Source organism: Engraulis encrasicolus, unplaced genomic scaffold (genome assembly GCF_034702125.1).
Source record: "Engraulis encrasicolus isolate BLACKSEA-1 unplaced genomic scaffold, IST_EnEncr_1.0 scaffold_54_np1212, whole genome shotgun sequence".
NCBI lineage: Eukaryota > Metazoa > Chordata > Actinopteri > Clupeiformes > Engraulidae > Engraulis > Engraulis encrasicolus.
In genome coordinates, this window is record NW_026945862.1 from 293,904 (window position 1) to 313,368 (window position 19,465).

The 19,465-nt window shown below is 45.0% G+C and overlaps 1 protein-coding gene across 1 annotated transcript; it reads left to right on the forward strand.

Annotated features, from left to right (window-relative positions):
* The first annotated feature begins 10,444 nt into the window (after nt 1–10,444).
* LOC134444395 (uncharacterized) lies at nt 10,445–14,376 on the forward strand. The gene is made up of 5 exons (XM_063193723.1): nt 10,445–10,604; nt 12,142–12,695; nt 12,829–12,905; nt 13,171–13,348; nt 14,314–14,376. The coding sequence occupies exons 1-5, from the start codon at nt 10,445–10,447 to the stop codon at nt 14,374–14,376; spliced, it is 1,032 nt and encodes a 343-aa protein (XP_063049793.1).
* The last annotated feature ends 5,089 nt before the right edge of the window (nt 14,377–19,465 follow it).

Consider the following 19,465-nt stretch of genomic DNA (forward strand, 5'->3'; position numbering starts at 1 on the left):
TAAGACCATTTTCAGCCAATGCCAATGATGGCGATGACATTGGGGACAGGACAGTGGGTCTTAAAGTCCCCACATGGTGTGCGTTATCCTGAGTGCTTGGTGTTTGTGTGTGTGTGTGTGTGCGTGCGTGCGTGCGTGCGTGCGTGCGTCTGTGTGTGTGTGTGCGTGAGTGCGTGCGTGCGTGCATGTGTGTGTGTGCGTGCGTGCGTGCGTGTGTGTGTGTGTGTGTGAGTGTTAGTTATCCTGAGCGCTGGGTCTTAAAGTCCCTGTGTGTTATACTGTGTGTGTGCGTGTGTGTGTCCACGTGGTGTGTGTTATCCTGCTGTCCAGCCCCCCGGGTGGTTTATGGAAGATAATGTCATGGTTGTGTGTGTGTATGTGTGTGTGTGTGTGTTGTGTGTGTGTGTGTGTGTGTGTGTGTGTGTGTGTGTGCGTGTGTGTGTGTGTGTGTGTGTGTGTGTGTGTGTGTGTGTGTGTGTGTGTGTGTGCGCTTGTGGTTTATTGAAGATAATGTTCTGCTCGTTACCTTTATGTCACACGCAGACTGGAGATTTATACCCACCGCAGTTCACTTTGCCCATCACACACACACACACACACACACACACACACACACACACACACACACACACACACACACACACACACACACACACACACACACACACACACACACGCACGCACACACACACACACACACACACACACACACACACACAGACAGATACCGTAGGGGTTGGCTGGACAAGGAGAGAGTCCATTACCTCAGATGGACAGAAAACAGCTCAGGGAGAAAAATACACTGCTATTAGAGATGGAGAGAGAGAGGGGGGGGACTGAGAGAGACTGAGAGAGAGAGGAGAGAGAGAGAGAGAGAGAGAGAGAGAGAGAGAGAGAGAGAGAGAGAGAGAGAGAGAGAGAGAGATATATACACACACACGTTGGAGATATATTGTTGTTCAAACCTCATCAGTGCAGCCCAATGTCAAAACGCCCAACCATCACATAATGCACCAACAAAAACTTGTTTTTGCTGCCCACTCTCCATGTTGTTCCCCTGTGTTATTTCCAAACGGCCTGATAAAACTTTTTACTCAGTCTGAATTTTGTATAACGTCAAAAGAAAGTGAAATGAAAGTTAAATTACAAGATGAGAGGCTAAAAATCAGCATCCATACCAAAGACTTTCTTCCCAATAGACCGTCTCTGACCCTCATACCTCCTGCTGTGTTTTTTGGTCTTTGGTTTTCAGTGACGCTATTTTGTCCCTGTGGAGTACATTGGGGCTACCGAGTCGTCCCAAATATAAATAATTTATCCCCTCAACACGGCGCTTACTGCCCCTTCACTTGGCCCTTGAAATGACCCAGTGCCCAGAGAGAGAGAGAGAGGGGGGGGGGGGGGGGGAGAGAGGGAGAGAGAGAGACAGGGGAGAGAGAGAGAGAGAGGGGGGGGGGAGAGAGAGATTATAATCCATAAACTTCATAGAGTACATGTTTGTCAAAAATCCATTCAGCTGATCATGAACAAGCTTCCTTCTGTTATTTCTTCTCTGCTCACAAGATCAGGCTTTTGAAATTTAGTCAAAGAGAGTGAAGCGAAAGTACATGGATGAAAAGTAAATTTAAAAATGTCTATAGTGCAGTTTGAGCGTTTATAATACCGTGAGAAGTGTGTGTGTGTGTGTGTGTGTGTGTGTGTGTGTGTGTGTGTGTGTGTGTGTGTGTGTGTGTGTGTGTGTGTGTGTGTGTGCGTGCGCGTGCGTGTGTGTGCGTGCGTGTGTGCGTGTGCTGTCTCTGTTCTCTGTGTGTAAATAATGAAAAACAAAAACAAAAACAAAAGAAACAAAAACAAAGCAGAAAGTATCCCCCTATGTGCTCTGGTCTTTTGGTTCCTTTGCTGCATTCTTGTAAGCAGACGCATGAACCATGTGAACCATGTCCCTCTCAGAAGTGTGTGGAGTCACCAGGTTCCGACCCAAATCGAAATGTTTACTCTCATATGACATGGCACCGATTATCCCCTGCCCTGGCCTGGACCTTAAAGGAAACACAACACCCAGGCCGACCAGGAGCCCCCTGTGCCCCCCCCCGATTATCCCCTGCCCTGGCCTGGACCTTCAAATTACTGACCACAATACCAAGACCAACCAGGGTAGAGGGGAGCCAGGCCGACTAGGGGAGAGGGGAACGTGTGTGTTCGTGTGTGTGTTCACTCCAATTTCTGTATGGATCATTTTGTACTACCTTTGACCTCCCAGTGCATTACAACAGCCCTTAAAATAACCACAATACCCATGACAACCAGGGGAAGGGGGAGGGGAGCTCTGCCACCCCCTGTGCCACACTGCCACACAGGCGGGGCGGGCACCACGGGCGCCTGACCTTGCCCTTAAAATTACCGTCCGCAATACTCATGAACGGTCATCCGGGTACTTTGCTCTTAAATTTGCGTTACGCCCCTTTATGGGTGAAAACAAACTGAATGTCTCATTGACTTACATGCTACATTGGCTAGCCTAAATGAATACATTCCATGCTTCAGCCACGGCTGTTTGGCTATATTATTTGAACAACCGGCAACGCAACACGTTTTCGGCATGTTGCGCGTGAACAACGCTAGTCTACAGGTCCGTATCTTTCGTTTATTAATCCCCAACATCACCAATTGACTTGCATGTGTTGTTTTCCCCCACAAATGGGCGTAACGCACATGGAAAACGTCACGCCGTTCATGAGTATACCCAAACCGAGCAGGGGAGAGGGGAGAGGGGACCTCTCCGATCCCAAACCACGGGCGCCTGCCCTGGCCTTTAAATCCACAATACCCAGGGCAACCACGGGAGAGGGGAGCCGCCTGTGCCCCTTATATTAAAATTTGAGTTCTCCGAACTGCCTGGGTACACAGGCACACAAGGTCACATCTTTATTACGCAGTGCAGCCGGTGGGGTGGAGGGGTGGTGTGTGTGTGTGTGTGTGTCTGTGTGTCGGGGGGGGTTCAGGGTGGCACCAGACAGCTGCCCCTGGCAGTACCCACTGATATGGCTTTCAGGCCGATCAGAACGGAGCCGGTGTCGGTGCTCGCACCAGTTACGTTCGGCACTAAAGTGTTTGTCTGCGAACCGCCAGTGTTCATTCCGGGCTCTGAATTTTTTCCGCACGTGACTGTGTTACCCGGATGAACCTGCTGACAGACACGCTGTCGTCATGGTTCGCAGAGAAAAACCTCGTATTTTGCGGTTCGCATTGCGAACCAATTTTCCGGTTCGCAAAGGCAAATTAATGTGGCGTGAACACGACGGCTGGTTCGCGATTATGTGCAGGAAAGGGCTCCAGCACGGTTCTCAGTCGGCCTGAATGCGCTAAGAGTATCACGTCACTGTGTGTGTGTGTGTTTGTGTGTGTGTGTGTGCGTGTGTGCAGGCCCGCCGACAGGGGGGGACAAAAGGGCTTTTTGTCCCGGGCCCAGGGATAGGGGGGCCCAGACCTCATTAAGTTTGTGATTAATGGTTCTATTTCATTTCAAAATAAGTTGGTCTTTGAGAGAGGGAGAATGCGCTATATTTGCATTAAATAAATTATGCAGATATTTTGCCTTTCCTGTCATTAACTCATTGGCTGCCAGCCATTTTCATAAAAGAGTACCTCGGAGTGCCAGAGATTTTTCAGCATTTTGGGCGTTTTTTGGAGGCTCACAGAAAATTGAGTTCTGTGTCTATGTCAACGCCATACCTATCAAAACACAGATTAGACGCTCATCTGTCAGCAGAAAAAAACGGTGTCTCTCTACCCCTTTCCGTTCTTTCATAATCATCTGTTGAAATTAAGTGGAATTCGCCAAAATGCTGCTTTCTAGCCAAAAAGCTGAGAAAACGCCATTTGAAGTAGAACTATAACTGCAAACGTTTTTGCCCATAATGGCATCGTCCTAACAACTCCAAACCTATCAGATGCTATTACAGAGTCTTCTGTCATCTGTAGCCTGAACAAAAGATCGTTTGTATGACCTTTTCAACCTAATATACTGAAATATAACGGGGGTGGACTCGAAAACAAGGGTGTTTTGGTTTAGTTGCTGGCGCGCAGAATGGATCATGACAGCAGGTGCCCCTAACTCCGGGAACTCCCTCCCTCTCCCTCCCCCTCTGATTGTGCGCTCTGTACCCTCGTTGGAGAACGAATAACAGCTGGTTTATTTCCTCCAGAAATAGTACCGTGCTGTGTCTTGTGGGGGAGGGAGGCAGGTAGGCAGGCAGCTCCGCTTAGCGTAGCTTACTGCAGCTTCTTTGGCAGAGCGGACAATTTGCAGATTGATGATTACTGTAATCATGGTTCTGCTATAGTGATCTTGTCATATATTGTTCAATGAATTTTCTTTTGATAAAGTACTGATCACATATCCAACATTTCACAAGCCGATTGGAGTGGTGAAGGCTAGCTGGTCTGAGGCTAAGTGCAATGCTCTCTCATGTGAGCTGACTGTATCTGACCAGACACAAAGGCTACTCTGTTCCAAGAATCTGCAACCCCCCTGTCTTTTTTGATGATACAGTAAGCTGATCATACTATACAGATCCATAAAAAATAACTAGAATGAGTAAAAATAGTTGACTTACCAAGGCTCCTGTATTTAGGCTTAGTTGTAAGTTGTTAGCGATTTCGTGCTAGCTAGCTAGCTAGCGTAGCAAAATTTATAGCCAAGCATTCCCAACATCACCACTAGTCCTGTGCATTCTCCTGTTAGATGATATTTTGTAAGCATCATCCTGATGTTGTGTAGGCTGATCACATTATCCAAAATGAAAGGTTGCCACACAGATCATCTCATGGTGTATTTTGGGCAAGCTAGCTGCAATGCCTTCTAGCTAGATAGCAACTGGGGGTTGTATTTTGGTCATGAGAGGAAGGGTTTTTTTTTGTCAGGCTCTGACACTAAAATCAGTAGCCTACCTGTGTTAAAATCAGAGGACAAGAAAGTAGACTACTGTCACAGGTGCTTTACTTTCAAAAATGATTTTGCTATGCTACTTTTGAGATTATAATAGTAAAAAAGGGGTGTTTTTGTCTTGACATTTCCTCCTGGTCTGAACTAAAGCCATGCCTTGACTGTTCCTACTTCCTAAGGACACTTCTGCCACCTACAGGAACAGTTAGAAAATGCCTAGAGGCTTGAAATTTATACAGAAGATAGGTCAGACCGTCCTCGAGGCCTGGCTGTAAAAAAACGCAATTGTCGGCGAACGACGTCGAAGGTAGGGGGCGTCACTATTTGAAATGACGTCATTCGACGGCCAAGGCAGCCAATGAGTTAAAAGGAGATCAAGAACTCACACCTCCCCCACCCCCAGTGCACAAATGGTTTGGTCGGTCATTACGACTAAGAAAATAACGTCTTCAACTTAATGCGGCTCGTGCCAATTTGCCAAGGTGTCTGAAGACGTAGTCGTTCAAACCAGGAGGGCAGAAAATGATGGAAAGGAGAAAATAGAGGAAGACACCAGAAGCCCCAGGAATTCAGTAAAATATTCTTCAGATGATGCAGGTACTAAGAGGCAGAGGACACAAACAAAGCAAACGTTTCCCTTCATAAACAGACACGCACTGCACTGCAGCATTCATGTTTAAAAGGAGTTCAGTCACACTGATAAACACTATAGAAAACGGCCATCGCATCATTTTATAACAGCTAAGTAAAATTGTGTTTCAAATCTGACCATCAGTGACCTTAGCTAAGAATATGCACATTAGCCCGGACTCATACTGTGATGAGAAGTTGCGTCGCGCGCAGGGAGAGGGCAAGGGAGAACTTTTAAAACAGCGCTATTAATATGCAACGCTATAAACGCTTAGCGTGTATAAATCCCGCTTAGTGCGTATAAATCCAGCTTAGCGCAAATGCTAACACATGATCAACCTGTTAACGGTGTGGGAAGACTGATGAGGGAGCACAGTAGGCTACAAGACCTGTGTTCCACTGACGTCTTTGGTGTGCTGCTCACTTGTTCACTGTCATCACACGTCACTTGAAGTCAGTTTAGCAAACGGGAGCTGATTCAGTCAGGCACGTTTTGATGTGCAAGCCTTCAAATTGCCAAAGTAAATTACACTAACACTTGTGTTATTAATGACAATGTGAATCCTATTTGTTTTGTTTCATTTCTAAATAAATGTTGGCGAGAATGCATGGATAGTATAATTGGATGGATAGATAATTTACTATGGAATTGTATGCATCATTGTGAGGCTTTACTTTACCCTAGGCCTAATAATACGTAGCATATCATGTGAGAGTGGTGCGCTTTCAGGCCGAAAGTGTAGGCCTAGTCTAGCCACCTGGTCTCTCTTGAAAAAAAATTGGTGGTTAGGTTTGTCTGGTTTTTTTTTTTTTGGGTGGTAGAAGGAAGGGGGGCCCATTGATATTTTTTTGTCCCGGGCCCAGCCAAACCTGTCAGCGGGCCTGCGTGTGTGTGTATGTGTGTGCGTGTGTGTGTGTGCGTGTGTAGGCAGCGGGCCAAGAATCATAGCTCATCTAGAAAATGAGTTTCGTTGTGACCGTTTAGTGGCAACTTAACATGTTTTCTTGATCAATTTGAGGGTGCTGAATCCAAATCTGCCTGTTGCCACGGCGTCAGCCTGCACATTTGGCCACCACAAGGGGCGCTATATTAATTTCTGCTTATTGATGGGTAGAAACAGGGTTTTAAAGTTGTCCTTCCTGTTCAGCAATAACATTTTACAGATTGCTTTGTAACAACAATTTCCATGAAGCTGATGATTGTGTGTGTGTTTGTGTGTGTGTGTGTGTGTGTGTGTGTGTGTGTGGGGGGGGGGTGTGATGCCTTGGAGGGGGCAAGTTCAAACTGACTTAAAATACTGGTTTTGGACCATTTCTTTACTTCAAGCCATGTTTTCCTCCAAACATGACAGTTGATTGGTTGAATTATAGAACAACATATATACATTACATTCTAGACTCAAGACGGAAGAAAATACTAAAATATGACTGCGATGCCGCAGATTCTGTGCGCGTCATCACGGGTCCTTATGCGGGCGCCATTGAACATTTGAAACGCCATGCCCTCTTTGAAACTTTCATATCCCTTGCCATTATTAATTATGGACTTCATTAACTGCTACGTGAAAGTTTACACGTTTGCAATGTGTTTCATGCCTTGTGATCTAGCATATGGATGCACACATTAGCTAGAGTCACAAACGCTATATTGGTATTCAAACATTTCACGCACGCATCCACACATTCTTAGGACAATTATACTACTCCCCTACAAAGGAAAAAATAACTCAACTGATCAAACTGTGCATGTTACAAACGGTAACATAGAGGGACTCGAAACAACGGAAAAGGGTACTTGAGGGTAATTTAATGATGTCGTCTAGGGGTACAATATTCAATATCATAAACAAAAGAGGAGCCGCGCTATATCAAACACAAAATGGTCAAAGCCGTAAAGGCACAGAATGAAAAAGGCAAAGTTTGATGCAGAAAGTCCAAAAAAAAGGAAGATACAGGCCCAAAAGGCAGCGTCAAAAACAGGCAGATGCCAACGGCAAATGCAGGTCACAAGCGGGCAGGCGAGAGGGAAGTGGCAAGCTGGAAGTGAGCGAGAGAGATGGATGGTCATCGCCTCTACTTATGCAGCACCGCCTCCAGGCACAGGTGAGCTCAATCATCCTCAGCATCTCAGGATCCTGCTAAGAGCATGTGCAACAATCAAAAGTTAGGGGGCAGCCAAACAAAATCAGGGAGAGCGAATTAACCGCACCTGGTGGTAACACCCCCACCGCAAAATGGTGACTACTAGTCTCCAAAATAAAACATGAAATGGTGCGTAAAAATATGCAAGTTGCATAAGGTTAGGCACCAGCATATGCAAAACAAGGCAGTATAGAGTGAGATTTACACTAATAGTGTACACCAACCATCACCACAATATATTGACATGACTGTCATCAGTAAGCCAACAAGTCAATACTGATAACAGCACAGGGCCGCTTATGCTACCCGGTATTCAAATTGAGCGACAATGAGAACGGACCCAATAAATGGAATGAACACCAGAACGGTACGAATGGCAGCAATGCTGTAACCTGCGAGCTTCGCTGTCAAATCGATGCATCGTCTCGCTCTGTGCGATCTCGAGGTCGGCGCTGGCAACAGCGCAAGTTTGGCGCAAGTTCCTGCGAGAATCCCTCACGAATTGCGATGGGACCGCACCAATCCCACGCGCGCTGAACATAGTCAGTGGGGCGTGGGATAGGTGAGCAAACACCAATTCTGTCAGACCGATGATAACGCATGAGACGAGCGAGAGAAGTGCCACGAGTTGTAGGAAACCACTTGGTGAGACGGTGCCAATTTCCGAAACAGGACTCAAGGAGTCAAAACAGGTTACAAGGCTATCATATGAATTGTGCTGCTGTAGCAGATCGGGTTGGGACGGAAGAAACACAGGACTGTCAAGTAGTGGCTGTGCCAAGAATGTGTCATCCAACGGTTTCGCCACTACCTCAACATTACTGACACTCTTGGGGCTATTATCCCAAGCGGGTTTACGCTTCAATTTCAAACAGTCAGCAATGACATGGCCAGGAATGTGACAGTAGAAACAACCTTGTTGATCAAACAGAGTGGACGACGACTTGACCCCATTGTTCTTGCGAGAGACAGATGAACCAGGAGACAAGGAACGAGATCTGGCGTGGGCACGATCCTAGTGCATGAGAGAATACTCATCAGCCAGGATGCATGCAGCAGACAGAGTTTTGGGCTTCTGTTCGCTGACATGCGTTGCGACAGAACATGGCAAACAATTAATAAATTCCTCCACAAGGAGTAACTCGCGTTAACCTGACTCTCGCGCAGATGGATTGTCATCCATCTGGAATTTTGGTGGTTGCCTAGCTGTTCTCTGCTGCGAGTAGGCGGGGGTTGCATTCAAAAAAAGCTCGAACCTGGTTGGAGAATTCAATGTGTCTGTCACGTACTACTTCGACCAATCATTCGAAAGCGGACGTGACGTGTTGGAGCGCGACGCAGTCTCTCGGTCGGGGGGGAGGATACCAAAACAGACCACAACAACATCGAGCAAAGCAACAGCATGGATCTAGCAGCTAATCCCCCGACCATTGCGGTGCATGATAAATGTCGATTGTGCTGTGTAAATCTGAGGGTAAAGGGCATTATTGGAAACAGCAAGAAGCTTTTTGAAAAAAACACAAACGAAAAATCCCTCAGCGAACGTCTTGCCGAACTTGGTTTGACGTTGGCAAACGTTCAGCATAGGTCGTTTCGTGTGTGTATGAAGTGCCATCGCTTAATATGTAGGATCGAAGAGTCGCAAACTACTTTAAAAGCATGGCAAAAGGCCGAAGTGGAGCAGAGTTGTTCTGCTGTGACAACACCGAGTGCAACGCCGTCGGCGACCGAGACTTTGGCGAAGAAACGAGACAGGGTTCCAACTCCCTCTAAGCTCCGTCCCCAACCCCCCACGCCGACTGCTCCACCAGCTCCGAAAGTACAGAGGCCAAGCACTGGCAGAGCACGGCAAAGTGTTACCAAGGTAAGTCAAAAACATCATAAGACATGCAACAATAATTACCGTACTTGTTTAAACCAGTGCAGCGCGAGTACAATAGCTGTCATTCCACATTTAAAGCTTAGTTCCATGAGTCTGAGATTACTTTTTGCATGGGTAATGGTCAAAGTCAACCATTAAAAGTAGCTTCCAGCATCCTATCTAACCTAAAACAGAGGTTAACATATAAAGTTAACAATAGCCTACCTACCATGCTTTTAGCATCTGATACTGACTGCAAGTGATTTCGTTTTGTGTTGCAGGTAGTTGTCTATTATCCTTCCAAGCCTAGGGGTGAGACAACTGTGTGCCCAGACGACACAGCTGGCATTATCCAGGCGATTGCTGAAAAGAAGTGGAACTGGGCCGCCAAACAAATCATAAGGCACAAGGACTTGTTTGGACCTCTCACTGAAAGCATCCAGCAGGTCATAGAGGATGACTGCAAAAAGATCTGCAATCCATTCACAGGCTTCATGCTGTCAAAAACATCTGCTGAAGATCTGAAAGCATTTTCCTTTGACAAATTGCAGGAAGACTTCCAGCGCGTGTCACCATTTCTTTTTTCCATTTTTCTTACCATCACCAAACAGTCTGCAAATGCTGCCTGTGCTGCAGCATCTATCGCTCTTAAAGGCAGAGATAACCGCTTATCAGCCTTTGCTTACTATGTGAACAATGTCCTGCAGTATGCTGGGGTGAAGAAGGCAGCATTTAAAAGGCTTGGCAAGTTGGGCATTACTACGTCATACTCCAGTGCTATCAAGAAGCAAAAAGAACTGGCAAAAACATGTGGGGAGGACTTTCAAACACTGAAAGTAGCCATCGAAATCTACCTCCAAGAGAGAATGGAAGAGACCAGCAGAGCCACTGCCTTGGCTTCAGTTCCAGGGAGTGAAGGTTCCGAAGTGGCTACTGGGTCCAGCACACCAGAGACAGAGACACCGAATGTTGCTGTGAGAGACCTGGATGTAGCTATGCATGGCTTGAACCAGCATGCATTGTCAGGTAAGACAGATCTGTTAAAGCGATGGTTCGGAGTAGAATCACCCTAATGCCATTTGAACCGTGACACCCATCCACCTTTACACCCGAAGTGTTTTCTGCCGCAGACTTACATCAACAGAGTTGCCGTGTTATTCGATGTTTATTCCGGTTAGCTTGACTCAAGCGCATATGGATACTGGGCACCGTCTCCAAACTTTCCCCACAAAAATAACATGTCATTACACCAAACTTCTGCAGTAGCACAAATATGGTCTGTACTCACGAAACGAAGCATTTGGAAGTTTGGAAATAGTCCAGGAGTTTAGTATTATCAACACAAGCTGAATAGCTTCTCTGCTGCTAAAGCTGTGCCAACGTTACTTCCGTCATATGAGACAAGCCCGTAAAAGTCTTCAACAAACTTCCAGACGAGAGTGTTAAAAAAGTTTTCACTGAATTGTGATTAAGGATTATATTTTCAAGGCAATACTTAAAAGATATTTCAAATCTTACCTACTATCAATTAGACAAGGATTTTCGTTATCAATACTGATGCTGAATTCACTTTTCATTGTGCATATTATGAGCTTCGTTGAGGACTCTTACATGCTTGTCTTAGATGACGGAAGTAACGTTGGCGCAGCTTTAGCAGCAGAGAAGCTATTCGGCTGGTGTTGATGATAATAAACTCCTGGACTATTTCCAAACTTCCAAATGCTTCGTTTCGTGAGTACAGACCATATTTGTGCTACTGCAGAAGTTTGGTGTCATGACATGTTATTTTTGTGGGGAAAGTTTGGAGACGGTGCCCAGTATCCATATGCGCTTGAGTCAAGCTAACCGGAATAAACATCGAATAACACGGCAACTCTGTTGATGTAAGCCTGCGGCAGAAAACACTTCGGGTGTAAAGGTGGATGGGTGTCACGGTTCAAATGGCATTAGGGTGATTCTACTCCGAACCATCGCTTTAACACTGTGATATTTGTGCATCCATTAAACTGCTGTCAGGATGTAACATTAATAACAGAATAACAGCCATTTTTGAGTCAACAGAGGTCTCTCTGCATTGTTTCAAAACACTACATGTGCCCCATTGCTTACAATGCGTGACCAAGTGTGTGTGTGTGTGTGTGTGTGTGTGTGTGTGTGTGTGTGTGTGTGTGTGTGTGTGTGTGTGTGAAAAATGGTGGAAGGCTGACTGCTGTGCTTAATGTACTTAAATATGATTAGTGTAATAATGAACTTAAATATGGTTAGTGCAATAACATGTAGTTAGTTGGTCTAAGTGTATGTTTTTTGTACTTTGAGATGTGTGTGTGTTTGAGAGAGAGAGAGAGAGAGAGAGAGAGAGAGAGAGAGAGAGAGAGAGAGAGAGAGAACGAGCTGATGTAAAGCATTTTGCTATACTCAGATTTTTGCTATATGTTTACTGCAATGTGCAATTATGTGTGTTAGGTCTTTGCGTACAGTAAGTTATGTCTTGTATATGTAAGCTGTCAGACACCTTAATTTCCCTTGTGATTAATAGAAGTACTCTACTCTTCTCTACTTACAGATAGCCAAACGCTAAGCGTTCAGGAGACCATCACTGTCACAGAGCAGGATACTTGCATCACCACTACTCCATCACAGGAAGACCAGCAGTTGGGATCTGACGATGTCACAGCGGTGTCAGTCTTCAGTGCTGTAACAGGCACTGAAATGGTGGACCTGGGTGTAGCAGTGTTGCCCACAGAAGCGCCTTCAGAGCAAAGTCTGCCACCTTCATATTCAATTATATTTGATAACCTGGACTTCTTCTCCCGCACACACCACCAGTCAATCAGCCGCACAAACCAGTCAATCCACTGGATCCACCACATAGCTGTAGAAGACAGAGTTCTTGGAACCCATCTCAGCACACAAAAGCCAAACCGACTGCTATCTGATTATGACATTGGTAACTCCCTACCCAGTCCTGACACCCAAGCCCTAATACGCCGTGAGTACATTGTCCTGGGAAGCAGAATCCTTACAACATACTTGGACGCCTTCAAGCCTCTATCGTCTGTCGTGGTTCACCACATCCCACACAAGTACAGTGCCGAAATGGCAGAGCCTTCAACGCACGTAAGTATTAATTCAAAGCATTTCAGACTTTCTTTGCAATTTTTGTGAATGCTTAGAACGAGATGGATTATATGGTATGGAATGTCATCTGCCCAAAAAGTAATTTCAATCCCTGTATTCCTTCCTCATATAGTATCTCCTAGGACTTCTGTTCAAAGACGAGAACAAGTCTACAGAGCTGGTCGAGGTTCTACAGCACATACAGAAAGAGTACGTTGGTTTGGGGGGGTCCAAAAATAAACCACATGAACTTGTGAAGGTTATTTGTGTACTGCACTAGTGTGCTGCAGACATACCCTGTAATGCACTGTAATATTCTGAACTGCTACACTCAACTTTGAATACACTGTAGCACACACTTGCATACATTCAGCCACATAGGTAGAACACACACTCCAAACAACACTCTCGTGTGAAAGTTTTTGACATTCAGACCGACTTGTCTTTGTATTGCACACATTGTTGTGTTACGTAGGTATGTTCCAGTGGGCCCAGATGGACCACAGACCATTTTGGTTGGGGGCGACAGACTCACCGAAGGGAATTGCCGGAACCTTCAGTGGGCATTCGCCGAAGGAGAAATTGCGGATGACCGGTTGGAAGGCCTTGTCTTCAAATTTGAAGACTGGCACGCAATTAAAAACCTTTTTGAGGTGAGTGATCTTGTCAGGACATATTAATGTAGATTAATTCAATACACCCGGGGAGCATGATGTTCACCTTTTTATTTGGCTAATAACATGACTGGTCATCTCATGTTTAAAATATAAAGTTTTAATTAAGGGTTTTTGGGCAACGTTTCACTACGTGGTCTCCCTTATGTTAAATCCACTCCGTTCAGAGTGGTTTATCAAACATCTACATGGTTTGCATCTGATGATCAGTCATGTAATTTGCCAAGTGGTGAGCTAGCAAATGTTGTATTCTGTGAGGGGGGGGGGGGGGGGGGTGTCGGGGCCAACATAGCAGGTCTGGATGCAACAACAATACATATTCTGCAGAATGTAGACAGTTCTTTCACCCTCCATACTTGCTTAAGGACACTGGTTTAAGAATGCTCAGAGTTATGACTCCAGATCCTAGTGGACCACTCTAAAGTTAAAGGGACAGTTTGGTCAATTTCAACATGCAGTTGTAATGCTCACACTACCCTGGACTTGTCAGTGCCTGAGTTTTTTTTTTTTTCTTCTTCTTCAGCCGTTTCCGAGATCCTGGTCATTGTAATGGGGGCAGCTCTTTGTTTACATTTCAAAAAAAACATTTTTATTTATTCCCAAAAACATCCAAAAGGTTATAAAACATCAGCAGACAACTAGAAAACAGCATTACCTTTTGGGAAAATATTTGGAGTTGGCCTATGTTTCATTTTTTAAAAATGTAAACAAACGCTGCCCCCATTAGAATTGCTCATATCTCGGAAAGGGCTGAGCCGAAAAATGTGGCATCACCAGGTACTGACAAGTCAAGGGTAGCGTGAGCAATTCATGTTGAAATTGACCAAACTGTCCCTTTAAGTAGCAGTTCAGCCATCAGCTCAGGTAATCTCACTGTGTCAGGCACAGGCTCTTCCCCCGTTATTGTTGCTAGGCTCTCCTCCCCCTAACCCCTAACCCCACAGCCCACCCCCACCTCCACTGCCCCCTTCTCCTGTGGTTGCTCACTTGGGTTTTTCCGCTACTGATCCACTATCAGGCACAGGTCTATCCCCCAGTTGCTGCTGGTGGGCTCTCCTAATCTAAAACATTTCTGCTATTGCCCTGAGAACTCGGCACTAAATACTCCTAAGGCAAAGTGTCATACAGTCAGGATTATCACATTATAAGACAGTTTAAATTATTTATACTTTTAAAAAAAAAGTTGGTTACATTTTTAGTAAATCTACAATACAACAATACATATTCTGCAGAATGTAGACAGTTCTTTCACCCTCCATACTTGCTTAAGGACACTGGTTTAAGAATGCTCAGAGTTATGACTCCAGATCCTAGTGGACCACTCTAAAGTTAAGAAGCAGTTCAGCCATCTCTCAGGTCAATCTCACTGTCTCAGGCACAGGCCCTTCCCCCGTTGTTGTTGCTAGGCTCTCCTCCCCCTAACCCCACAGCCCACCCCCACCTCCACTGCCCCCTTCTCCTGTGGTTGCTCACTTGGGTTTTTCCGCTACTGTCAATCCACTCACATGTTAAAGGCCCTTCCCCCGTTGTTATAGGTAGGCTCTCCTCCCCCTAACCCAGGGGTCCAAGGGCCATAAAATTCCTCTGAGGGCCACCCTATTAACACACACCAGGATTTCGCTCCTGTACTTAAGGCCTACATTGAGAGCAGCTACTTTTAAAACAGTCCGCACCTTCTCTAGGTCCACTGAATATCATTTATTTGTATTGCATATTCTTATTTGTAAGATTTCTTGTGGTAAGAATCCAACACAACATAGCAGGTCTGGATGCAACAATACATATTCTGCAGAATGTAGACAGTTCTTTCACCCTCCATACTTGCTTAAGGACACTGGTTTAAGAATGCTCAGAGTTATGACTCCAGATCCTAGTGGACCACTCTAAAGTTAAGAAGCAGTTCAGCCATCAGCTCAGGTCAATCTCACTGTCTCAGGCACAGGCCCTTCCCCCGTTGTTGTTGCTAGGCTCTCCTCCCCCTAACCCCTAACCCCACAGCCCACCCCCACCTCCACTGCCCCCTTCTCCTGTGGTTGCTCACTTGGGTTTTTCCGCTACTGATCCACTATCAGGCACAGGTCTATCCCCCAGTTGCTGCTGGTGGGCTCTCCTAATCTAAAACATTTCTGCTATTGCCCTGAGAACTCGGCACTAAATACTCCTAAGGCAAAGTGTCATACAGTCAGGATTATCACATTATAAGACAGTTTAAATTATTTATACTTAAAAAAAAAGCTGGTTACATTTTTAGTAAATCTTGTGAGCTGACGATATCCCTCCTTACCGATAAACTTTGATTATAGATTTATCATCGGATCTTTTACAAAGATGGCTCAGCGGGAGATCATGGGACACTCCAGGCCAATATGAATAAGCTGAGGTATGCATGTCTATCGTGTGAAACAGAGCTAGTATTTTGTGCATTTGCAAGTGTTCTTTGTCAATGTCTGATGAATAAATGATTGTTTCAATGTTAACATTATAAATGAAAATAGAGTGTTCACCATTTTTAGGTTTCTCTCTCCCTGATGAACCCAGGCCATCATGAATTAAGGCTCGGTGCTTCATCACAAGTCATTCTGCTCTGTCCTATGAAGGAGGATGTTGTCCAGCCACCATGAATTTATTACGGCTTGGTACTCCATCTCTCATCATTGTGCGTCTGTCTGTTCGTTGTGTTGGTGTGGTGCGTGCGTGCGTGCATGCATGCATGTGTTTACATGTGTATATTTGTGTGTGTCTCTGTCCCTTCAAGTGGCTTGTGGCCCAGTCTTTTGTCTGCATGTCTGTTTTTCTATGTTACATAGCTCAGTATTGTGTGCGTGTGCGTGCGTGTGAGGGTTTTGGAGAGGTACCACATTCTGACGATGACAGTAGGAGAGGAGTGTGTGTGTTGAGAGATCTACTAACTGTTATGACTTAATACTTACACATGTGTTTACCTTGTATCATATCTAGCATATCTCAGAAATACTTGTACTATATATTGTAACATGTCTTGTATATGTTACAAGCCATTGCCATCATTAATAACAAGTCATGTCCTTACAGATGCAGCAATGCGAAACGCGGCCCACATGCTGCTTTCAATGCATATAAAGAATTTGTGAGAAAGGACACTACGGCTCTCTTCTTAGCTGCTGCTATGGAGCACTTTGGGCTACAGAAAGTGTCAGGTACAACAATTAACAAACCACTCCTTACTCACTGTGAAACAATATTATAGCCCCTGTTAAATGTGTCTATAACTAATACAGTACATGGTGCTTTAAGAGCCTTTCACCAATCTGTGCAGAAGGTGTAAGCTTAGTAGTATTACACATGCGCTAAGTAGATACATGGACAAGGCCACTTGTCTGGTCAAAGCAACAAGAAAAGTACATCTGTATAGTAGCTTTTACATGACTACAATCACAAGAGGGAGAGGTTAAAAGGCACAACAATATGGTTCATGCAACTCATATTACATGCCTTCTCAATGTGTTAACAGACGTCCCAGATGGCTTTATCCCTTCTGACATCGCAACGGGCTCACCAGAGGAGAAAAGGCACTGGCTGACAGAGGCAGTCTCCAACGTCGTTGACAGATTTGTCACTTTTCAAGACATTTCGGAGTTTGTCAGCGGTGTCACAGACAAAGCCACTGACCTTGCCGAACAGCAAGACAGGGTCCTCTGCCGTGCAGCAGGCTGTGGGCGTGCATTTAAATATGAGAAATGTAGGCACAAGCATGAAAAACAAAAGCATGGCTTGTCAGCTCCTCCTGAAGTACCCAAAGATACTGGCAGACAAAGTGTCTTGTTGGTGGACCACAAAAAAGAACACTCAGAAGCTAGGCTGGCATTTGGATTCCTCCTGGCTGACCTGCAGGATGCGGTGAAGGAGGGTGATGGGGAGAGGCTGCTGAGACTACAGTGTAGCCCTAATGCTGTTCAAGGCTTACGGTCACACACAGTACGCCTTCAGCACGCTCCTCCTGACAGTACAGGTGAATTGCACTCTTTCTCCAAGGTTAGCGCACAGCCTGACATGGAACCGTTTTTGGAATGGCAAGGGAGGAAGAGGAAGAAATGTGTCCTTGGACCTACACCTGGAACATTTAAACAATTTTCTCAAATCCTTCCTGACACGCAGCGGCCCAAATCTCACTGAACAAACCGCATCCAGGGTGAGCAGGTCCCTTGGAATCTGGAAGGAGTTAATGGACACCACAGATTCAGAGCTAGAGGTGTCCAGGTCCACAGGTGCCCACCATGCTGCTCGTCAGACTGAGGATATCCTCATTCTGGTGGAAGTCTTTCAAGACGCAGAGCTCTTCAAGGAGAACCCTGGCAGGGAGTTTTATGTTTTTCCCAAGTTTAGGAGTGATCTACTGCTTAAACTCAAACAGTCTGACTTGAGGGCATGGTTAAAGTCCAAATTAAAGGAGTGGCAGAACAACCCAATTTAAGAATGGTGATGAGGTACTTCTGAATTATTTACTGTAAATATTTTTGCACATATTTTTTGTATAACCAGTAACTGTTTTGTCATTTGTACATTTGTAACCATCACATTTCTGTCTTTTTTACCTTTTTACTTTTTACTTATTGTTTTCCTGTTCTTCTGACTTCCTTTTCTGACCAAATAGTCTACTTGGGCCTAACTCAAGTTGAAACCCATGCATATATGTGGTCTTGATATAGGATCGGAGTATCGGTATCGGCAGATATCCAAATTCAGACATTGTGATCAAAAGGGTATCTGTGTATCCCTAACCACTGTACATTAAAGTAAACCTGTTAATTATTTATTTTCATTTGCACATTTTTCAATTCATCATGTTTGTCCATGACTGCACAGTGAAAACAATACCCAGAGTTTTTTCACAATTAAATTTTATTTACATTTGTTAATCACCTGTGTACATCATTATTTACATTTGCAAAGACATTGTGACAAAAATGATCTGCTACCTTTCTCCCAGTGTAGGGCAGATGCTAGTTTGAGTCTGAACTACTGCTGTGTTGATCAATTTCAAACTCCTCATCAGGTGTATCAAAATAGCCAGCAAAATCAATATCTGGTTCCAAAAAACTGTCATCAGGAAGAGTTGGCTCGGAATAGTCAAAGTCACAAAACACCTCACTCATAACCAGTAGAATTTCTTGAGCATGTCGTACCCTAAATACTGGTAGGTTGTTTGTTATGTAACTGAGATCGAAGATGTAAGGACTGTGGTGCACAGCTGCATCGATAAGCTCCATCCCAAACCCTGAGCAGACAGTCGTGTTTGTGACTAGTGGCATGTCTGGTACTAGAGTACGCATGTACTTCTGTAAGCAGTCCCTGATAATATCCCTGTCCTCATCTGTCACTTCTCTTGATCTTGGTGGGGTAGTGGGCACATGATGTTGTACAGAGTCACATTTTGGAGCAGGCTCAACACAAACACCAGATGAACACGCACAAATGGACTGGCAGAAGGTACAACACAAATGACCTGGCTCCAAACTTGTCGTGTGTGTGTCAAAGTGTGCAAACAGGGCTTTCCTAAAACAGCCCTGTGCGCCAGCCTTAATCACTGCACTTACTGTCTTGTCTACCCTGGGTGTTCCTTTTATGGCATACAACACTGCATGTGATGGTAGAGAGTTTCTCCCAGCCCTCCAAACCTGCTGCACAATGGCTTCCACATCCTCTGGTGCTCCATACATGACAACATGGGACACGTTAGGGAAGTTAAGACCCATCCCCAAAGCAGTTGTAGCCACAACAACCCTGCAGCTACCCTCACCACCAGTGAAGGACGAAAGCACTCTGGCTTTGTACTGTGGTAATGTTTTGCTATGGTTTTTTTTTTTTGAAAAAACGTTCGCACACTTCTTTGGATTTTTCTTCTTGAAGTTATTTTTTCATCTTTTTATTTATTCATCCATACAAATGTTTTGCTATGGTACATTCCAATGAGCAGGTTTTCAGTATTGTGCCCAGGATCTTTGTTCACCCATGCATCTTCACCAAGTTCTGCTTTCAGACGGCAGAACACTCTGCCAACTGCCCTCAGCGATGTGCAATAAATAATAATGGGAGACATTGACAATCCCTTCTCTCTGA